This window comes from Sminthopsis crassicaudata, chromosome 5 (assembly GCF_048593235.1).
Source record: "Sminthopsis crassicaudata isolate SCR6 chromosome 5, ASM4859323v1, whole genome shotgun sequence".
In the NCBI taxonomy this organism is placed as follows: domain Eukaryota; kingdom Metazoa; phylum Chordata; class Mammalia; order Dasyuromorphia; family Dasyuridae; genus Sminthopsis; species Sminthopsis crassicaudata.
The window spans coordinates 178,236,392-178,260,947 of NC_133621.1; the positions used below are offsets into that span (position 1 = coordinate 178,236,392).

At 31.4% G+C, this 24,556-nt stretch overlaps 1 protein-coding gene across 5 annotated transcripts in view; it reads right to left on the bottom strand.

Annotated features, from left to right (window-relative positions):
- Positions 1-24,556, bottom strand: part of LOC141543515 (solute carrier organic anion transporter family member 1B1-like) — a 77,207-nt gene that overhangs the window by 39,142 nt on the left and 13,509 nt on the right. For all 5 annotated transcript variants that reach the window (XM_074268884.1, XM_074268882.1, XM_074268880.1 and 2 more), the window contains exons 2-4: positions 22,337-22,477; positions 20,240-20,381; positions 19,349-19,481 (exon numbers count right to left, since the gene is read on the bottom strand). In XM_074268884.1, coding sequence (XP_074124985.1) covers positions 19,349-19,481; positions 20,240-20,381; positions 22,337-22,453 — 392 coding nt within the window. In that variant the 5' untranslated portion in view covers positions 22,454-22,477. The remainder of the gene's footprint in view (positions 1-19,348; positions 19,482-20,239; positions 20,382-22,336; positions 22,478-24,556) is intronic.

A 24,556-nucleotide genomic window follows, 5' to 3' on the forward strand; every position in this document is an offset into this window, starting at 1 on the left:
TACAAAATGAGAAGGCACATGAAGAGTGAGAGATAATGTGACTGGATGTATATTTATGAGGGTTGCCCTCATTTGTTAATCAACACAAATTGATTAATTCATATTATACCTCAAGTCCTAGGAATAAAAAAAGCAAAAATGAAACAGTCTTTGACTTCAGGATTTAAAATGATTTTAGGAGAAGCAACATATATTCTTGTTAGACTAGCTAATTAGCATACTGGATAGAGTGTCAGTTCTGGAATCAGGAAAAGCTAAGTTCAAATTTACCCTCGGACATTCTGTGCCTCTGGTTAAGTCATTTAAACTTTGCATGTGTTTTCTCTTTAGTAAAATGGGAATATTAAAAGCCTCTCCTTTTCAGGGTTGTAAGGACCATATGGAATGATAATTACAAAGCACTTAGCACAGTACCTGGCACACAATAAGCACTATATATATATATATATATATATATATATATATATATATATATATATATATATATATATATACACACACATACCACATAAGTATTCAGTATTATACATTATTAGTATAGAATTTTCACCCTGGAAAAAATATGTATATACACACATATACATACATACATATAGAGTAATTGAAGAGTATGGAAGTGAGGCAATATCAGCTTTAATTCTATCAATTTTTGTCAAATCCCATACATACATGTAACTTTACTTCCACAAATCAGATCTAAGTGAAGAGTTGGAATAGCACTGAAGTAAAGATGTACACATCTTTTAATTTTTTAATGGGATTAAATGAATTGCTTAGTATCACAGCAATAGTTAAGTATTAAGTGTCTGAGATCAAATTTGAATTCAGGTCTTCCTGATTCTAGGATTATCAGTATTCTATTCACAATGCCATCTAGCTGCCCCCTTCTCTTACTCTTCTTATATGACTGCTAGAAAGTCTCCTATCAGTAAATGCTGTAGTTAGATCAACTAAGAGGGTTCTCTTAGGCCTTTAATGTTCTAAACCAGATTTACTCAGTCATCTTTCTTTTGATATATATATATATATATATATATATATATATATATATATATATATATATATTTATGTCAGACAGAGCACTAACTTCCCCCTGTTAATTTCACTGTCATTTATTTGGGCAAAATAGTGTCTAGTTATTTTATTTCTTCACTAGCTACAAATTAATCTATTTTTTTAAAAAAATTGACTGCTTCTTTTAAATCAAATTAAAGATTTATTTAATTTATTGCTTTTTAAAAAACCCTTGTTTTATTTATTATTTCAATAGAATTCAAGTTTTAATTTTGTTGATCTAATCTTTGATTTTCAGAATTCCTATTTTGTTGTTTAATTATGTGGTTTAATTTTAACTTTTTTTCCTTTTAGACTTCTAGAAATAAAGGCAAGATGGCAGAGTGATAGCCAGAAAGCTGCTCAAGCTCTCCCAATTTCCCCCGAAAATCACATGAAACCAAGTCTCTGAACAGTCTGATAGAATGAAACCACTCTTCAGTTCAAAATAGAATGGAAAAACTTTAAGAATGATCAATGTCATTGGGATGAAAAGGGCATTTAGCCCAGCTCAGACAGCTGGGAAAGTTGTCATTTCCAGTTATAGGGTGTTAATCACAGCAAATCAACAACTAAGACCCTTTTTCCTGGCTCATTAGAGGAGCAGATTAGTGGGGCAGCCTCCAGTTTCAGCTCAGAGAGCAAACTCTGGGAAGCCAGACTGTTTCCTAAAAAAAAAATCTCCATGCAAACACAAGGGCCCTCTATATTCAAAGCGAAGCCTCAGAGCTGCATAGAAAGCTTGGGACAGTATCTCTTTACTCCAGGAGCAGAGCTCAACCATAAAAGTAAAAAAAGAGGAACTACTTAAAGTAAAGAAAAGAAAATGAGCAAGAAATAGAAAAGAACTTTGACCATAGAAATCTACTATTGTGAAAGGAAGACCAAAATACCAACTCAAATGAGGACAAAATGTTCACAAAGGACATATCAAAGAGTGATATGAGTTAGTGTTAAGCCCAAAGAGGCTTCTTGGAAGTGCTCATAAAAGGCATTAAAAGGCTAATAAGAGAGTTAGAAGAAGAAATGAGAAAAGACATAAGAGATATGCAAGAGACAGTCAACAACTTGGAAAGGAAGGCATGTGATATCAAAGAAAAAGGTATAAAGAGGTAGGAAAAGGAAAATTATTACTACAATCTACCCATATCAATAACAAAACCAACGGAACGCATATGATAATCTCCATCAATGCAGAAAAAAGCTTTTTACAAAATACAACCTTCAATCCTATTAAAAACACTAGAGAACATAGGGAAAGAAATATCTATCTAAAATCCACAGCAATCATTATTTGTAATGGAGAGAAGCTGGACCAGTTCCCAATAACATCAGGAGGTGAAAAAAAGATGTCCTTTATAGCCATTATTATTCAACATTGTACTAGAAATGCTGGCTTCAGCAATAAGAAAAGAAAAAGAAATGAAAGGAACTAAAAAAGGCAACAAAGAATTAAAACTATCACTCTATCAGCAGATGATATGAAAATATATTTAGACAATCCTAGAAAATCATCTAAAAACCTACTTGAAACAATTAACAACTTTAGCAATGTTGTAGGATGTATTAAAAACAACCCCTTTTTTGGCTTTCTAGAATTTTTTGAATATATACTTAATTTGTTGATCTCTTTTATTAAGTGAATTGAGATAAATTTTCATCCTGTTGAATTAGCAACATTCCATAAATTTTAGTATTTTATGTTATATTAATTATTTCTATGATTTGTACCATGAACCATTATTATTTTAAATAAATGTTTGATTAGTATGTATCAATTACATATAAAATTTTTTGACATTTAAAAAAAAAACTGAGTTTCAGTTTCTCTTCTTTCATCACTTTATCTCTCTTATATGAGAATGCAGTAAATTTGATGTCAATTATAGATATGAAGTAATGAAAAACATATATCCATATTAATCATGTTACTAAAGAAAATACAAAAATAAGTAAAAGAAAAGAAATAAAAGTATGCTTTGATTGCCACGCAAAGTCCATAAATTCTTTTTCTGGAAGTGAATATCACTTTTCATTGTGGGTCCCTTAGAATTGTATTGGATAATTGTCTTGATGAAAGTAGTTGTCTTTCAAATTTGATCATCATTATAATATTGATTTCACTATATCTATGGCTTCCTTGGTCCTGCTCACTTCATTTTGTCTGACTTAATATTTCTTTATAGGACTATCTGAAACCATTCTGCTCATCATTCCTTATGACACAGTAGTATTGCATTACAATCATATATACAACTTGTTCATCCGTTCTCCATTCCAATTTCTAATTCTTTGTCATCACAAAAAATGTTATAAGAATTTTTGTATAACTAGGTGATTTTTCCTTTTTTTCTTCTTCTTTTCATCTCTTTTGGTATACAGACATTATTTTGGTTTTGATGAGTCAAAGGATATACAATATATATATATATATATGCATGTATATATATGTATGTGTGTATATATATGCATGTATATATATGTATGTGTGTATATATATGCATGTATATATATGTATGTGTATATATATATGCATGTATATATATATATATAGCTAAGATGTATGCTAATATATATGTATGTATATATATATATGCAATGTATATAATATATATATGTATAGTGTATATATATATATAGTATGTGTAATTATATATATACTAATAAATAATATACTTAATATATACTATATATATGTATAAATCCTTCGGACAAAAATCCATATTGGCCTCCATTAAGATTGCTTTAGTTCACAACTCTACAAACAATAAATTAAACTGTAATTTTTCCAAACCTTGTTATCATTTTTTATTTTCCTTTTCTGCAATGTTAGCCAATCTTTGGACATAACATCTCAGAGTTGTTTTAATTTGCATTTCTTTAATTTAATTAGGGCATTTTCATGTGACTTGATTACTTGATATCTTCTGTAAACTGCTTGTTCATATCATTTTAGAATTTATCAATTAGAGAATGACTTTTATTTGAATAAATTTGTGAGTTTTTTTCCTCTTGGAATATCTTTAGCAGAGAAATTATATATTTTTTAAGTTTTCTTCCATTTTGGTTGTATTGGTTATATTTGTGAAAAAGAGACTTCCTAAGTTAACACAATCAAAATTATCCATTTTATGTCCCATGAAGTTCTCTATCATGTATCTGGTCTTAAACTCTTCCTTTATCCAGATTTAGAAGGTACAATTTTCCTCATCTCTCCTAATTAACTTAGGATATCCCAGTTTAACTAAGTCATGAATAAACCCCTTTTGATTTAATTTAGTGTAAGATATAAAAATGTTGGTGTATACCCCACTGCTTTCAAGTTTTCTTTCTTTTTGTTGAATAGTGAGGCCTTGTCCTAGAAGTTTGGATGTTTGGATTTATCAAATATTAATTATTATGTTCATTTATATTTCTATAATGTGTGTCAAGTCAATTCCACTGATCCACCACTCTATTTCTTAGCTAATAACAGATTGTTTGATGATTAATCCTTTGTGACACATTTTGAAATCTGCTAAAACTAAAACACTTTCCTTCCCTTTAAAAAAATCAATTCCCTTGATATTCTTGATCTTTTTGTTCTTTTACATGGATTTTATTATTAGTTTTTCTAGAGCAATAATTTTTGGCAGTTTTTTTGATATAACAATGGACAAATAAATTAATTTAGGTAAAATTGTTATTTGTATTATGTTGGCTCAAGATGTCCATGAATAACTAATACTTTCCTAAATGTTTAGATATAACTTTATTTGTGCGAAATATTTTTTAGTTGTTGGTATAGTTTCTGGTTTAAATTTCCATAAAGATTCCCAACCAGTTTACATTGTCTGCAGTATTTAAATTTTTTAATATTTCCCTTTCTATCTTTTTCTTCTTTTTCTTGCTAATACATAGTATTATTATACAATATATATATTATAAAATATCATTTCATATATTTTATAAGTATTTATATTATGCAAATTCACTAAAGTTATTGTTTCAATTAGTATTTTTGTTGATTCTCTGGAGATCTTTAAGTATATTGTCATATCCTTAGCAAAGGAAGTAAAATTACTTCCTCATTTTTTTTTTTACTACTTCAGTTTCTTTCTTTTGTGCTATTCCCACAGCTAGAATTTTAGTATGACAATGAATAATAAATAATTATGATGAATATCCTTGCTTACCATTAGATCTTAGTTAGGAGTCTATCCATGTTGCAGATTATTTTAAATAGATACATCTTATAATTTTAAGAAAGACTCCATTGAAACCTAAGATTTTTAGTGTTTTCAGTAAAAATGGGTGTTGCATTTTCTCTAATGATTTTTTCCTACCTTCCTTCCTTCCTTCCCTCCCTCCCTCCCTCCCTCCCTCCCTTCCTTCCTTCCTTCCTTCCTTCCTTCCTTCCTTCCTTCCTTCCTTCCTTCCTTCCTTCCTTCCTTCCTTCCTTCCTTCCTTCCTTCCTTCTTTCCTTCCTTCTGTCTTCCTGCATGCCTTTCTTCTTTCTGGACTTAGCAAATGTGGGAATTTTTTTCATAACTATTTTTATGAAATTTGTTTTCTCTTTTCATTTCACGTGTAAAGAGAAAAGATAGGAGAACATTTAAAAGTGAAAAGAAATTGAATTTTAAAAATTAGTAATCATCTTTTAGTTGGCAAATATGATGTTTTCTCAGATCTCTTCAATCTTCAGCTATCTGTTTCATTCATTAGTATTAGCTATCTTTTCTTTGTGAACACGAGCTCCTCTGAGTATATTCATGAAATTCCTTTCTCCTGGGTCTGCCATCTGAGAAGTCCTTTTCCATCTTTTCTGATGTGATTATTATACATATGTCTTGATCTTTCTTTTTTTCCTTTTTCTATATTTTTTTATTGATGACTTCATTAGTTCTCAAGGATATAAGGTCAAAATGGATTCATGATTAAGCATAAAGAATGATATTATAAGCATATTAGAAGAACAAAGGATAGTCTACCTCTCAGATTCATGGAGAAGGAAAAAAAAAATTAGTCAAAGAAAGCTAGAGAACATTATGAAATGCAAAAATGGACAATTTTGATTATATTAAAAATGTTTTGTACAAACAAAACCAGTGTAGGCAAGATTAGAAAGGAAGCAGAAAACTGGGGGAAATTTTTATATCCAAGGATTTGGATAAAGACCTCCTATCTAAAATGTAGAATTAACTGAAATACATAAGAATACAATATATTCTCCAATTTGATAAATAGTCTAAGGATATGAACAATTTTCAAATGAAGAAATTAAAAGTATTTCTAGTCATATTTTTAAAATGTTCTAAATTCCTATTTATCAGAGAAATGCAAATTAAGACAATTCTGAGGTACCACTTAGATTGGTTAAGATGACAGAAGAAGTTTGGAGGGGATGTGAGAAAACTGAGACACTACTACATTATATGTTGGTGAAGTTGGGAATGATCCAACCATTCTGCAGAGCAATGTGGAACTATGCCCAAAGAGCTATCAAACTATGTATACCCTTTAATCTAATAATTTTTCTTCTGGGCATGTATCCCAAAGAGATCATAAAAATGGGAAAAGGACACACATATGCAAAAATATTTGTAGCAATCCTTTTTATAATGGCAAGGAACTAGAACCTAACTGGATGCCTGCCTATCTGTTGGGGCATTACTGAATAAATTATAGTATATGAATGTTATGGAATATTATTTTTCTATAAAAAAAAGAAGGATGATTTTAGAGAGGCCTGAAAAAACTTGCATGAGGTTATGAACAGTGAAGTGAGTAGAAACAAAGGATCATTGTACACAGCAACAAGATTATGTGATAATCAATTCTGATGGATGTGGGCTCTTTTCAACAATAAGATGATTCAGCCAATTCCATTAGATTTGTAATAGAGAGAGCCATTTGCATCCAGAAAGAGGACTGTTGGGACTGAATGTGGATCACAATGTAGTATTTTCACCTTTTTTGTTGTTTTCTTTCTTTTTATTTTATTTCTCATTTTTCCTTTTTGATCTGATTTTTTTCTTGTGAAGTATGATAAATGTAGAAATATGTGCAGAAGAGCTGCTCATGTGTAACATATTTTGGATTACTTGCTGCCTAGAGGAGGGATTGGGGGAAGGGAGTAAATTTTGGAACACAAGATTTTGAAAGGGCAAATTTGAAAACTATCTTCGCATATATTTTGAAAATAAAAAGCTATTTAAAAATAATATGTAGGAGGGGGGATGATGGAGAAGACACATGAGTCATTCTAAGCTCCCTTTATACCTTCACTACTAATTACCAAATTCAGCCTCACAAATAGTACTTGACTGATAAAATCCACAAATATTGGGAGTACCACAGATTACCCACAGAAGGTAATCTGGAAGATTGCTAGAAAAGGTTTGTCCTGATTGGTGGGAGCAGGCCAGAGCAGGCAGGAAGGGAGAATCAGAGGCTAGCACACTGAGTGGACTGGGGTGAAGGTGGTTTCCGTGTGTGGAAAATTTGCAGGGAGGACTCTACCACAGGTTGGCTGCTCTGCTATAGTAGCAAAGTAGTAGACCAGTAGAGAAGTTAAAGCCAAAAGTAGAGTATACTCCAAAAAACTCCAGAATCTAACAGGATCTGGCTATACCCACCCAACACCAAAAGTGACTCATCACAGATCATAGCCATGCAAAACCATTCTGCAGCACAGGTCTTTTGCTAAGGGAAGTCACACTTCTGATCATTAGAGAAGGCTCTGCCTGGAGCAACCACAGATCTGCACAGCAGGAGGGCTCGACACAGGGCAATAGAACTTCTTCAGCATGGCTATTGCTTCCCAGGACAGTGACACTTCCATTGTGGGGCTTTTCCCAGGGCACTTCCACAGCTTGGCTGCTTTTAGCAGCCCATTTGCAGGACAGCTACTGTTCATATATCTATCTCTGCTCTGCAGAGGAAGCTGGCAACCTCCTTACCATGAAGGCAGACCCTAAGGACTTTTAAAAAATGAGTAAAAAAGCCATGATATGCTTACCATTGATAGCTTCTATACAAAAAGAGAGCATATTTTCAACCCCAAGGAGACCAATAGCAGAAGGTCTCCAGACAAAAATGCCAAAGGTGGATGTAACCTAGTCCCCATCACACAAAGCTCTCCTAGAAGAAATTATGAAAAAATCTTAAAAGATAGCTAGAAGAAAAATGGGGAAAGAGAAGCTCTGCAAGAGAATATGGAAAAGGCTTATAATTCACTAAAAGAAAAATTTGATAAAGTGGAAAAAGAAAACAACTCCTGGAAAAGGTAAAGAACTCCCAAGGAGTGCAGGAAAACAGAATTTGTGAACTGGAAAAGATAAAGAACTCCCAGGAAAGAAAGATTTGTGAATTGGAAAAAGAAAATAACTCAGTTAAAAAAATTAGTGAAATGGAAAAAAAATTTCATAGAGCAAAACAACTCATTTAAAAACTCAATTGGACATATACAAAAAGAAGTAAAAAATGCCAATGAAGAAAATAACTCATTAAAAATCAGAACTGAACAAATAGAAATTAATGACTCATTGAGACATCAAGAATCAGTCAAGAAAACCAAAAAAAAAAAAAAAAAAAATGAAAAAATAGGGGAAAAAAAGTTAAATATCTACTTGGAAAAACAACAGACCTGGAAAATATATGTAGGAGAGATAATCTGAGGATTATTGGAGTTCCTGAAAATTATGATGAAAAAAAAAAAACTAGCATAGATGCTATTTTACAAGAAATCATCAAAGAGAACTGCTGAGATATAATAGAATTAAAAATTAAAATAGGAATTAAAAAAATTCATTGAACACCTTCTGAAAGAGACCCTAAAATAAAACTCCAAGGAATATTTGGCTAAATTTCAGAACTATCAGAATAAGGAAAAAATATTACAAGCAGCTGAGGAGGCATAATAAGGATTACTTAGGATGTAGCTGCTTCCACAATAAAGGATCAAAGAGACAGGAATCTGATATTCTGAAAGGCAAAAGAACTTGGAATGCAGCCAAGAATAAACTACCCAGCTAACCTGATCATTTACTTCCAGGGAAGAAGATGGACATTTAATGAAACAGGTGAATTCCATTTGTTTCTAATGAAAAAAACCATAACTAAACAAAAATTTGACCTCCAATTATAGGATTCAAGAGAATGAGAAAAAGGTAAAAAGAACTCTTGAGAACTATATTTTTGTTATGGACATACATAAAGAGTGCATGTATAATTTGATCTTAATGATATAATGTAAAAAAGGGAAGAAGAAATGGAAAGGGGATAGTATAAGAAAAAGAGAAAAGGGGAGATAGAAAAAGGTAGATAAAATGAAGGAAACTACATCCCACAAAGAGGCAAAGGAAATCTATCATATCTGAGGGAATTTAGGGAGGGGAGGAACATTGTGTGAATCTTACTCTCATCAGATTTGGCTCAAGAGAAAATAATTGACATATTTGGTTTACAGAGAAACTTCTTGCAACTCATTAAAAAGTGAGAGAGGAAAAGGGAAAAGAGTAATAAGGGAAAGGTATAAGAAAGGGGAAGGGATTCAAAGAGGGTAGGAGGGATTCTAAAGAGGGAGAGCTGTGTGAGGCAAGTGATGCCCATAAGTTTAATACTGGGGAAGGGAGAAAAAGAAAAACATAATTTGGGGAATAATAAGATGGCAGGAAATACAGAACTAGTAATTTCAACCATAAATGTGAATGGGATGAAATCTTCCATAAAGTGAGGCAGATAGCACACTGGATCAAAAGCCAGAACCCTACAATATGTTGTTTACAGGAAACACATTTAAAGCAGGGAGATACATACAGAATAAAGGTAAAAGACTGAAGCAGAATCTATTATGCTTCAGGTGAAGTAAAAAAAGCAGGGGTAGCCATCCTTTTCTCAGATCAAGCAAAAGCAAAAATTGATCTAATTAAAAGAGATAAGGAAGGAAACTATATCTTGCTAAAGGGTAGCATAGACAACAAGGCAATATCAATACTAAAAATATATGCACCAAGTGGTATAGCATCTAACTTCCTAAAGGAGAAGTTAAGAGCATTGAAAGAAGAAATAGACAGCAAAACTATAATAATGGGAGATTTCTACCTTGCACTCTCACAACTAGATAAATCAAACCACAAAACAAATAAGAAAGAAGTTAATGAGGTAAATAGAATATTACAAAAGTTAGGTATGATAGATATTTGGAGAAAACTGAATAGAGACAAAAAGGAGCACACTTTTTTTCTCAGCAGTTCATAGAACCTATACAAAAATGACCATATGTTAGAATATAAAGACTTCAAAATTAAATTCAGAAAGGCAGAAATAGTAAATGCATCCTTGTCAGATCACAATGCAATAAAATGCATTCAACAAAAAGCTAGGAGTAAATAGACCAAAAAGTAATTGGAAACTAAATAATCATATCCTCAAGAATGAATGGGTGAAACAGCAAATAATAGGCACAATTAATAATTTCACCCAGAGAATAACAGCAATGAGGCAACATACCAAAATTTGTGGGATGCAGCTAAAGTGGTAATAAGGGAAAATTTTATATCTCTAAAGGCTTACTTGAATAAAATAGAGAAAGAGAAAATCAATGAATTAGGCTTGCAACTCAAAAAGCTAAAAAAACAAACAACAAATTAAAAACCCTCAATCAAATCCTAAACTTGAAATTAAAAGGAGAAATTGCTAAAATTGAAAGTAAAAAAAAAACAACTATTGAATTAGTTAATAAAACTAAAAGTTGGTTTTATGAAAAAAACAATAAAATAGATAAACCTTTGATAAATCTGATTAGAAAAAGGAAAGAGCAAAATCAAATTGTTAGTCTTAAAAATGAAAAGGGGGAACTGTCCACCAATGAGGAGGAAATTAGAGAAACAATAAGGAGTTACTTTGCTCAACTTTATGCTAATAAATTTGATAACCTAAGTGAAATTGTTGACTGCCTTCAAAAATATAGGCTGCCCAGATTAACAGAGAAGGAAGTAAATTGCTGAAAAAGTCCCATTTTAGAAAAAGAAATAGAACACGCTATTAATCAAGTCCCTAAGAAAAAATCCTCAGGACCAGATGGATTTACATGTGAATTCTACCCAACATTTAAAGAACAATTAACTCCAATGTTATATAAACTATTTTTTAAAATAGGGAATGAAGGACTACTACCAAATTCCTTTTATGACACAGACATGGTCCTAGTACCTAAACCAGGTAGGTTGAAAACAGAGAAAGAGAATTATAGACTAATCTCCCTGATGAATATTGATGCTAAAATCTTAAATAAAATATTAGCAAAAAGATTACAGAAAATCATCCCCAGGATAATACAACATGACCAAGAAGGATTTATACCAGGAATGCAGTCCTGGTTCAATATTAGGAAAACTATTAGCATAATTGACTATATCAATAACCAAATTAACAAAAACCCTATGATCATCTCAACAGATGCAGAAAAAAGAAATTTTATAAAATCCAACATCCATTCTTATTAAAAACATTAAAGAATAAAGGAATAAATGAACTTTTTCTTAAGATAGTCAGTAGCATCTATTTAAAACTATCAGTAAGCACCATATGTAATGGATATAAACTAGAACCATTCCAAATAAGATCAATAAGATTGCCTACTATTAACATTACTATTCAATATTGTATTAGAAATGCTAGCTTCAGCAATAAAAGTTGAGAAAGAGATTAAAGGAATTAGAGTAGGTAATGGAGGAAACCAAATCATCACTCTTTGCAGATATGATGGTATACTTAGAGAAACCCAGAAATTTTAATAAAAAGCTATTAGAAATAATCCACAATTTTAGCAAAGTTGCAGGATCCAAAACAAACCCACAAAGTCATCAGCATTCTTCTATATCACTAACAAAATCTAACAGAGTTACAAAGAGAAATTCCATTTAAAGTAACTACTGATAGTATACACTATTTTGGAATCTATCTGCTAAGGGAAAGTCAGGAACTATATGAGAAATACCACAAAATACTTTCCACACAAATAAAGCCAGATCTAACCAATTGGAAAAATATTAAGTGCTCTTGGATAGTTTGAGCAAATATAATAAAGATGACAATGCTACCTAAACTAATCTGTTTATTTAGTTCTATATTAATCAGACTCACAAAAAAACAATTTTAATGACCTAGAAAAAATAACACCAAAATTCATCTGGAAGAACAAAAGATCAAGGGAACGAATGAAAAAAAATCAAATGAAGGTGACCTAGCTGTACCACATCTAAAACTATATTATAAAATAGCAGTCACGAAAAACATTTGGTATTGGCTAAGAACTAGATTAGTTGATCAATTGAATTGGTTAGGTTCACAAGACATAATAATAATATAGTAATCTAGTGTTTGACAAACCCAAAGATTTTATTTGAAAAAAACTGTTGGGAAAACTGGAAATTAATATGGCAGACATTAGGCATGGACTCACACTTAACACCATATATCAAGATAAGATAAAAAAAAGACCTTATTAAAACCTTCTGATGGAAGTGGATATCTTCAACATAGAGAAGAGCTAATCCAATTCCAACTGATCAATGATGGACAGAATCAGCTACACCCAGAAAAGGAACACTGGGAAATAAGTGTAAACTGTTTGCATTTTAATTTTTCTTCCTAGGTTATTTTTTGTCTTCTGAATCCAATTCTCCCTGTGCAACAAGAGAATTGTTCAATCCTACATACATTTATTGTATCTAGGATATACTATAACATATTTAACATGTATAAGACTGTTTGCCATCTAGGGAAGGGGATGGAGGCAGAGAAGTGAAAAGTCGGAACAGAAGTGAATGCAAATGATAATGTTGTAAAAAATTATCCAAGCCTATGTTCTGTCAATAAAAAGTTATAATAAAAAAAGAAGCCAGAAACCATGAAAAAATAAATTTGGGAAAATGGAAAAAGAAAAAAATTCCTTGAAAAACAGTATTGATGAAATGGAAAAAGAGAACAACTGTCTAAAAGTAGAATTGGCAAAATGGAAAAGGAAATCCAATGAATAAAACAACTCATTTAAAAGTTTAATCAGACAAATTCAAAATGAGATTAAAAAAGAGCTTACTGAAGAAAATAATTTAGTAATAATTAGAATTGAACAAATGGAAGTGAATGATTCAATGAGACATCAAGAATCAGTCAAACAAAACAAAAAGATGAAAAAATTGGGGAAAAGTGGGAAAATATTTCATTAGATAAACAAGTGAACTGAAAAATAGATTGAAGAGAGAGAATCTAAGAATTTTTGGGTTACCTGAAAACCACCACGAAAAAAAAGCCTAGATAATATCTTTGAAAAAATAACTCGAGTAAACTACCCTGATAATTCAGAATAAAGGGATAAAATAGTCATTGAAAGAACATATTGATTACCTCCTAAAAAAAAAAAACCCAAATTGCAAACTTCAAGGAATATTGTAGGTAAATTCCAGAATTATCCGATCAAGGAGAAAATACTACAAGCAACCAGAAAGAAACAATTTAGTTTGAGGAGCTACAACCAGGATTACTCAGGACCTAGCAGCTTCCACTTTAAAGGATTGAAAGGCCTGGAATATGATGTTTCAGAGGGCAAAGGAATTTGGAAGTCAGCCAAGCATCAGCTACCTAGTATAACTAAGCATTATTTTTTAGGGGAAAATATTAACATTCAATGAAATAGGAGATTTTCAATTATTTTTGATGAAAAGACCAGAGCTGAAGAGAAAAGTTGATTTTCAAATACAGAACTTAAGAGAAGCATAAAAAGGCAAAAAGGGAATAAAAACTATGTTTTTAAAGGTTAACATGTTTACATGCCTTTTTGGGAAGTTGATATGTATAAAACTTGAAATCTGTATCTTTGTTAGGCACATACTTAGAGAATATAAGTTTAATTTGACTTTATTGTGATAATATAAAAAAAGAAACTAAGGGTGGAAAAATGTAGAGGAAGAAGATTAAAAAGGAGGTGAAATCTGGTAAATGACATGACATGAAAAGGAAAAAAGATCTATTACAGCTGAGAGAAAGAAGGGAGAGGGTAAGCATTGTTTGAACCTTAATCTTGTTGGATTTGGCTCAAAGAGATAATATCATACAAATGTAGTTTTAGATAGGAAATTGTCTCACTTTATTGGGAAGTAGGAGGGAAAAGGGGAAATGAAAGGGGTAGGCTAATAGAGAGGAGAAAGGGGAAGGGGTGTAAAAAAGGGTGGGAAGGTTGAGGGAGATAGTGGTCAGAAGCAAAACATTGATGAGGTGGGAAGAGGGAAAGGAAAGAAAAAAGTAACTTGAGAAAATGAGGTGATGGAGAATACAGAATTAGTAATTTGAAATGTGAATGAGAATGGGATGAACTCTTCCATAAAATGGAAGCAGATAGCTGATTAGAATCCTACAATATATTGTTTACAAGAAACACATTTAAGGCAGAGTAAAGGTAAAAGGCCATGATAGAATCTAATAGGCTTCATCTGCATTAAAAAAAAATAAGGATAATGATCCTGATCTCATATCAGATCCTGATCAGAAATAGATCAAATTAAGAGGTAAGGAAGGTATACTTTGTTAAAGGATACCATAGATAATGAAATAATATCAATATTAAACATATATGCATCAAGTGGTATGGCATCCAAATTCCTAGAGGAGAAATTAAGAGAACTGCATGAAGAAATAGACAGCAAAACTATATTAGTGGAGGGATCTCAACTTTTCTCTCTTAGAACTAGATAAATCAAATGACAAAATAAGAAAGAAGTTAAGGAGGTAAACAGAATTTTGCAAAAGCTAGTTATGATATACCTGTGGAGAAAACTTTTCACTCAGTGATACATGGAACCTACACAAAAATTTACCATTAATTAGGGCATAAAAATATTGAAATCAAATGCAGAAAGGTAGAAATAATAAATTCATCATTTCCAAACTATGGTACAATAAATATCATATTTAATAAAGAACCAGAGAAAAATTGATAAAATTAATTGGAAACTAAATAATCTAAACCTAAAGAATGAGTGGATGAAGCAACAAATCAGACAATAGCTTCATCCAAGAGAATTACAATAATGAGAAAACATATTAAGATTAATAGGATGCAGCCAAAGCAAGTTTTAGGAGAAATTTTATATCTCTAGATACTTAATTGCATAAAATAAAAAAGAGGGGATCAATGAATTGGGCATTCAACTAAAAAAAGGTAGAAAAAAAAAACAAATTAAAAATCCCCAACTAAATACCAAATTTGAAATTCTGAAAATAAAAAGGGAGATTAAAATTGAAAGTAAAAAAACTGTTGAACTAATTCTGAAAATAAAAAGGGAGATTAAAATTGAAAGTAAAAAAACTGTTGAACTAATAAAGGAAACAGAGATGGTTTTATGAAAAAAACTCCACAAAATAGACACATTTTTAAATAATTTGATTAAAAAAAGAAAAAGGATAAAAGCAAATAGTATCAAAAGTGAAAACAGTGAACTTTCCATCAATTAAGAGGAAATTGAAAAAATAATTAAGAGCTATTTTGTTCAATTATATCATTAAATCTGATAACCTAGGTGAAATTAATGAACACTTACAAAATATAAATTGCTCACATTAACAGAGGAAAAAATAAATTTCTTAAAAAGAAGCATTTTAGAAAAAGAAATTGAACAAGCTATTAATCAACTCCCTAAGAAAAAATCTCCAGGGCCAGATGAATTTACAAATTCTACCAAATATTTTAAAGATTAATTGCAATACTATGTAAAAAATTTGGGGAAATAGGAAAAGAAGGAGTCCTATGAAATTCCTTTTATGACAAATATGGTTATGATATCTAAATCAGGTAGGGTCAAAACAGAGAAAGAAAATAATGAATCAATTTTCCAGATGAATATTGATGTAACAATCTTAAATAAAATATTTTAAACAATTACAGCAAATTATAAACAGGATAATATAGTATGATTAAGAATTAATACCAGGAATGCAGGAATGGTTTAATATTAGGAAAACTATTAGCGTAAATGCTACATCAATAACTGAACTAACAGAAATTAGATCATTGTCTCAAAAGATTCAGAAAAAACATTGCTGGTAAAATTGGAAAATAGCATAGGAGCAAAGAGGCATTGACTAACATCTAACAACTAACACCCTATATCAAAATAAGGTCTAAAATGGGTTCATGATTTAGATGTAATGGGTGATGCTATAAGCAAATTAGGAGAACAAGGGATAATCTGCTTCTCAGAACTGCAGAGAAGGAAGGAATTTATGTCCAAAAAATAGAAAATATTATGAAATGCAAAATGAAATAATTTGATTATATTACTTTAAAAAGTTTTTTGTACAAACAAAATCAAGAGAGGCAAGATTAGAAGGAAAACAGAAAACTGGGAAAACGTTTTTTATGTCCAAGGCTACTGATAAAGGCCTCATTTATAAAATATATAGAGAACTGACTGAAATTCATATGAATACATGCATTCTCCAGTTGATAATTGGTCAAAGGATATGAAAAGACAATGGTATTAATTTCCATTTCTTGTCATATAAAAATGCTCAAAATCAGTATTTATCAGAGAAATGAAAAGTAAGACAACTCTGAGGCTATTTAATAATAGCCTCAGAGTTGTCTTACTTTTCATTTCTCACCTCTCAGAATGACTAAGGTAATAGGAAAGGATAATGGTAAATATTGGAAAGAGTGTGAGAAAATCAAGACACTGGTACTTTTTAATGGAATTGTGAACTGATCCAACCATTAGGGAGACCAATTTGGAACTATGACCAAAGGGCTAGCAAACTCTGCATTCCCTTTGTTCCAGCAGCACTATTACTATTATTTAATGATCCCAAAGAGACCATTAAAAAGGGCAAAGAACAAACATATTCAAAAATGTTTGTAGCAGTCCTTTTTGTAATGGCAAGGAATTGGAAATTAAGTGGATGCTGATCAGTTGGGGAATGGTTAAATAAGTTATGTTATATAATTGTTTTGGAATATTATTTTTGTATAAGAAATGATTAGCAAGATGATTTTAGAAAGGCCTGAAGAGACCTACATGAGGCTTAGTGAAGTGAATAGAGCCAAAAGAACATTGTATACAGCAACAAGTTTATGTGATGATCAATTATAGTGGATATGGCTCTTTTCAACAATAGATGATTCAGGCCAGACTTGTGATGGAAATATCCATATACATCCAAAAATAGGACATCTGCATCCAGAATGTGGGTCCAAACATAGTGTTTTCACAATTTTTGTTGGGTTTATTTGTTTGTTTGTTTGTTTTTTCTCATTTGTTTTGCCTTTTTTTGATCTGATTTTTCTTGTGCAGCATGATAAATGTAGAAATATGTATAGAAGATTTGTACATGTGTAACATGTTTATTTGATTACTTATTGTCTAGAGGAGGCAGTGAGAGGAAGGAAAGGAAAAACATTTGGAACATAAGGTTTTGCAAGTGTGAATATTGAAAACTGCATATATTTTGAAAATAAAAAGCTATTATTTAAAAAAATAGTTCAGAATGAGTGGGGGACATAAGTTCTTACACATACAACATCTTTGATGTTTACCAAAAACTAGAAGATTAGAGAAATTATCACATATGTGGAATTGAACAAAAGATTAATGGGTAAAAAAGTTTCTCCACTTTATTGAATAAATAATATGGCCCCACAATTATTTTAGTAATATAAAGGGAAACATCTGAACTTACTCTTTGATTTTCTTAGAACACAAGGTAACAATAGATACATCAATAGAACAATAGATACAGTGTTGGGCCTGGCATCAGAAAGACTCATCTTTCTGAGGTGAAGTCTGATCTCAGACACTTACTGCCTGTATGACACTGGGCAAGTCACTTCACCCTGACTGCCTCAGTTTGAGGGAATTTCTTCATCAGAAATTTCCTGCTCTAATGACATTATATATTCTTTAAATTAAAATGTTTTAAAAATTGCTACATAAAAAATATTTAATTTGGAATTAAAAATATCCAGTATTAAGTCTGAACCTCAGCCATTTGCCTTTTGTACCAGATAACATATTCTAAGCTAAAGACAATACTCATTTAGTCAATTGACTTGGTTAACTGAAGGTTTCCCCCCCCCCACATTGACAGATTACTGGTTTCTAAATACTGAAAAGAAATATACATTAAGTAGAAAGTTATAAACACCTCTTTAGTTAATACATGGTCAAAGGATATGAACAGACAATTTTCAGGTGATGAAATTAAAGCCATTCATAGTCATTTAAAGAATGCTCTAAATCACTATTGATTAGAGAAAAATAAATTAAAGTAACTATGCAGTACCATGCCTCTCAGATTAGCTAAGATGACAGAAAAAGATAATGATGCATGTTGGAGTAGATGGGGGAAAATGGGTACCCTAATACATTGTTGGTGAATTGTGAAATAATTCAACCATTCTGAAGAGCAATTTGGAATTTTGCTTAAAAGGACTGTCAACCTGTGCATACCCTTTGACCCAGCACAGACACTATTGAGTCTGTATCCCAAGGATATCATAAAGAAAGGAAAAGGATGCACATGTTCAAAACTATTTGTGGCAGCTCTTTCTGTGAGGAAGGAATTGGAAAATGAATAGATACTCATCAGTTGGGGAATGGCTGAATAAGTTGTGGTATATGAAGGTATGGGCATATTACTGTTCTATAAAAACGATGAATGAGCTAATTTTAGAAAGGCCTGAAAAGATTTAGACAGAATAATGTATGAGTGAAATAAGCAGAACAAGGAATACATTGTACACAATAACAACAAAAATGTGTTATGATCAGCTAAGAAAGACTTGGTTCTTCTTAGTATTTCGGTGATCCAAAGCAATCTAATAGATTTTGGATAGAAAATGCCATCTGCATCCAGAAAAAAAAGAACTATGGGGAGATTGAATGCAAATTAACACATGATCTGTTTACTTTTTTTTTCCCTCTCTCTATCTCTCTCATGATTTTTCCCTTTTGTTATGATTTTTCTCTCCCAACATCATTCATAAAGCAATGTGTGTTAAAAATAAATACATTTGAAATTTTTAAAATAAGAAAGTTATAAATACCTAATTCACTTTTCTTCATAAGTTTATGTAAGCTCTAAAAACATGCAAATACCAAAAAAAAATCCTAATCTACCTTTTTTTTTTTTTACAAATTTAGCTTTTTTTTTTTCTTTTCTTTTTTTTTTTTTAAATAGAAAGTGCTTTGCAGTAAGCCTAAATAATTTGGAATCCTAAGGCTGTATATAAAGGCTATTTTTATAATTGCTTAATACTCACTAGTCCATGAAGAAATGAGGCAATGAGGATAAAATACTTCCAGTTCCCATAATGAAACACCCAATTCCAATTATTCTTGGTATATGGGATTTGGCTCCAAAATGACTCACAAATGTAATCAAAAGCAAATTGCCTAGAAGAAAGGTAATTGCATTTTAATGTAAGGCAATTCATGAAGTATAATATGTCTTGAAACCCTACTCAATGTAGGGCTGTTACTTTGGTGGGCACAAAAGGAGGACTGAAGAAATACAAATTATGGTGACTATTTTTTCCATCTACAAGTATTTCCTCATCTATTTGAGGATATAGAACTTACGTAGATGAAGCAAATCTCATTCTAAGTATAATAATATTGCATATAACCAAAGAGCAGATCAGGGAGAAATTATCAAGAAAATAAAATTGGAAAATATGAAACTTAAGAAGAAGGAAAGAAAATAAGCAAAGTTTCATGCAAAAAAGATAATATGAACAGGACATTACTTTTTTTGTAGGGGCCCAATAGTTCAACCAATTGAGATGAACAAGATATGGCTAGACAATAATCAGTCATATCTGGTTAAATTATGATGGGATAATACACAAAATCAGAGGTAGCAATGATGAACAATGGAATAATATATTGTTTAAAACAATTTCTTCAGTTTTTAGAGTAAAAATAAAACCCTCCTGAGGGATTTGAGTTTAGTCTTATTCATAGATCTGAGATAGCAGTTGCTTATTTGCATATAGGGAGCTATAAAAAGATCTGAGGAAGAGAAAAAAATCAGGAGAGGGAGGAAAAATGTGTAAGACACTATTCAAAACTAGACAACACATAATTGGTTAAAGTTTGCTTTCTTTTCCAGAACTGATAGGTCCTATCAATTTTAATTAAATCAAAATTACCTATTTCAAAGCTTCCATCAATTAAACCAGCTTTAGATGTTGTTATGCCAAATCTTCTTTCTATATGCATGATGGAACTTTTCAAGAAAGCTGCTATTAATGACTTGGAAAAAGAGCAGCAAATAAAGGCAACCATGAACATCTGTGCAAAGTATAAAATGGAAAGGAAAATAAGTTTGAATAAAAACTTAGAAGAGTTTCTGTGTTTGCATACATTAACTTATCTTTACCGCTCAAAATAATAGCATTCATTTTTAAGGCATGTTCACTGTTCTGGTCTACTCTCATTGTTACTCAGAAAAAGCCCCTGATGCCTTGGAACTACATTTGTTACTGCTAATCCCTTGTGATTATAAGCAATATTACTCCTTAGGTCCCTACGTGCTTATGAATTGCATGGACCTTTTCTTGTTCTTCTCTGCACTGGAATCTCTCTGTTTTGAGAGCTTCTGAAGCTGTTGTTGCTTCTGTAGCTCTAAGATTCACTGCCAGTGTTATACTCACAAGGGTTCTAGACTGACTCTTACCTCAGTGTCTCAGAAATCTTCTTCCAAGATTCTAAGTTTTCTTGGATTGATACAATGTCTCATCCTGGTCTTTTGTTATTTCTGTTATTACAGAATTTGAGATGATATTATTTTAAAATTGTTTGGAAGGAAATATCGGGAAAGTTCAATTGTACTGCTTCCTTTACTATGATATTATAGCTCTTCCTCCCCAAATCCACTAGATCAGTTATGAATTTTGTAACTCCATCACACTGCTCCTTCTAAAACTGCTCCTTTCCCTTCCCATATGGGATAGAACTCTGCCACTGATACCATATCTTCATTTCCTGTTGGACTTAATCCACTAAATTTTGTAACTCTTGCCTTGGGCTTGAGCTATCTTGTTTGATAACTGAAAGAAAACTCAACTAGTTCTCTCAATTTAGCTGACCCCAGACTAGATATAAAGTATTTTCTATCACATTCCACCATTCATCCTGCATAAAGTGTCTACCACCAGAATAGATTCCTTTCAGGGCACCCACCGCCTTGTATGTGTTGTTTGTAGTTATTAGTTCAGCTATGAGGACAGGGAATGTTTCTCTTTTATACTTATATCTCCACTAACTAGAATAGTTGCTGATACATAGTAAAGTGTTCATCACTTTTTTATTCATTCATTCCATTATTCACTTCATGAATGAATTGATTGATTCATATATGTATCTCAGTAAGATAGGAAGTTTGTTGTGTCTAGTCAATCTATAGATATCTTGGTACCCCTGAATAAGGAGTGAACATGAAAAAAATTTCTTATTTCTTCCTTGATCGGCTACTGATCTTTCATTTAATCCCACTTTGGAGTCTGTAACATTCTTCCTTGGAGAACAAAATTTCTTCTTTGTGAGATGATTCTGCTCCTATTAAGAAAATCTGAAGGATAATATGTATTGCATATTTTTTGATAAGATCAGTTTTTGCTTGAGTGAATAAAATTATCCAAAGACTTTTTCAACTTGATCTATTAAAATAAAAAGGATCTTGAATTTCTCCTCAAATGTCTTTTTTATTTTGTAAGTATCAGCATAAATGCTTAATTTCAACTTTATAATCTTAATCAACTCTAACTGTAGTCTAACCAAAGAATCATCAGTGAATGGTTTCTAAGCCTATCTAAAAGTTCTAAAACTTGTTATATTAAATTGAAATATGTTGGAGGATTTTGGAATTTGGGCACTTAGTTTAAATTAAGAATATACTGGAAAGTTCCATTCCCACTCTACCCACTCCTCAAACATAAGGTTTCACTACTATAAAAAGGTAGTCTGGTGACTCCTAATAATTCAATTAAATACTTTTTCCTGTAACTTAGTCTTAGAATTAATTTTATATGGTAACAAGAGGTTCAATAAATTGCCCAGGGTCCCATTGACAGGATTTTTCAGAGATCAGACTTGAACCTAGAGCTTCTGGACTTCCTACACTAACTTTCAATTCACTCTGCAATATGCTTCTCCCAGAAAGTATAATTCTCTTTAATTATAATTTTTATCTCAATTAAAATTACAGTATATTTATTTCTTTCCTGGAAGAATATAATCCATTGAACCTTAAAGCCATTGTTGCATTTCACTTTTTCCTTGATAGATGAATCCACATTTGTTTGCTTAGGTGAATTTTGACTTGAGCCTTTGCTGGAATCTGAGATACCTATTTCAGCTGCCATTTTTTCTTGTCTTAAAATTATTACCTGGAGAGAGAAGATACCATTTTATTATAATTTTAATGTGCGAAGGGACATTACCCAGCTTGTGATACACTTCCATATATAATAATAACAACAAATATGAGCACTGCATGGGATGTTTGACAACATCCAATCAAACTCTTTAATTTTATAAATGAAAAACTAAGACAGGTAAAGTGGCTTGAGGAGATCAGATAGATAATCTTACTAATATAACTGGAATGAAACACAGCTTTTCCCCTGTAGGTCCCACTTTGAAACAATTTGAGATACAGAATAAACAGTAGAAAAGAACTTTGGTTTCTATTCCCAAATTTGTCAATACTTGTTTAACCTTGTACCACACATAATGGTACTTGATATCTTTGGATCTGTTTCCTCATCTGAAAAAAGGATGACATTAGGTTAAATGAACTAATTCTAAAATCACTTTCATATAAAATATAAGTTCATTAGGGACAAGGTCACATTTTTTTTTCTTTAACCCCAGTACCAAACATGGTGCTTTTCACACAGGAGGCAGATAATAAATATTTGTTGAACAACATTGACTCCAGTTCTTGAATTTATCTATAGATTTAAAGAAACTATAAAATTGTATGTCTTTCCTAGAGTAATGTATAATGGATCTAAAAAGACCATATTCGTACACAAGAAACAACATAGAATTAGCACAAAAATGTATAATATCATATGTTGAGTTATGTAATGAAAGCTAGAATTCAGAGAAGGGGTGATCATTATTGGATAAAGTAGAGTTGATAGAGGAAATGGGACTTTAATTGGTCTTTGGGTAAGATTTGAATAATTAGAAAAGAGGGAGGACACTGTGAACATTCCTCAAAGGAAGACTGCACCGAAACTATATCTATAATAGGCCCAAAGTGAAGTCCAAATAAATGCTAGTAAATATTGGTTATTTTGACGCCCTTTATTTTCCAAGATTGCCAACCTTTTTTCAGACTGTATTGAACAGTTTTTTAATTTACATATTGTTCCTATGGATCACTAGTTTTGTGCCTATAATGTTGCCCCACCCCCCACCATATATACACTTTTCAACTTTTTTTAATTCCTCCTCAATTTTTAAAGTCCCAATTAAATATTCCCTCTCTTCCTTTCTGAAGCTCGAATTATCCCATTTACTAAGTAAGGATTTTGTCTTTTTAGAGTTCTTGAAACAATTTCCTTGCAATTCTCAAATGAACTTATTTATGTGTATACACACATACTAGATTGTGTCTATTATCAGAAACTATCATATCTAACTATCTCCTCGGCTTTATGTTTGGAAATTTGCAAGTTACAAAGTTTCATTAAATAATTATTAAATGGAATTTAATCAAATGTGTATTTGTATGTATGTCCATAATACTGTGACTTTGATGAAGTCTCTTGACTTCATTTCCCCTATTTATGAAATAAGGAGGTTAGACATGATGAACCCTCAAGTTCTACTTAATTCTTAAATTACATGATTATGCAACAAAGGTCAAATGAGGGAAGGAAATTGGAAATTATTGGAAGGAAATATTGAAAGATGAGCAAATTGAAGAATAGGGCAATTCAGAATTAGTCGTAGATAATCTCATAATTTGTGGATTTTTTTAGTTTTTATTTTCACTTATAAATTCTTTCCTCCATCTCCTCCCCAAAATATTGAGAAGGCAAAAAATATAATATCTATTTTATATATAAAATCACACAAAATATCCACAGAAGACATCATACAAGGACAATTAAAAAATAAGAAAAAACAAAATATGCTTCAGTTTTCAATCAGAGCCCCATCAGTTTTATATCAGGAATTTTTCATCATTAGAAATGTGATGGATCACCGTATTGATGAGAAATGGTAAACTGTTTAGAGTTGGTTATCATCACTATGATTACTTTTCACATTGTTCTCCTGCTTCTGAGCACCTCACTTTGAATCATTTTTATGTCTTTGCCTGAAAGATACTGAGGATAAAGAAAAGTGTGACTCTGTCCCTAATGAACTTACATTTTATATGAATGTGCCCTTAGAAAGAGGTCACTAGAAGTAGATTTTTATGAATCCATGCCCTTCATCATTTTTAC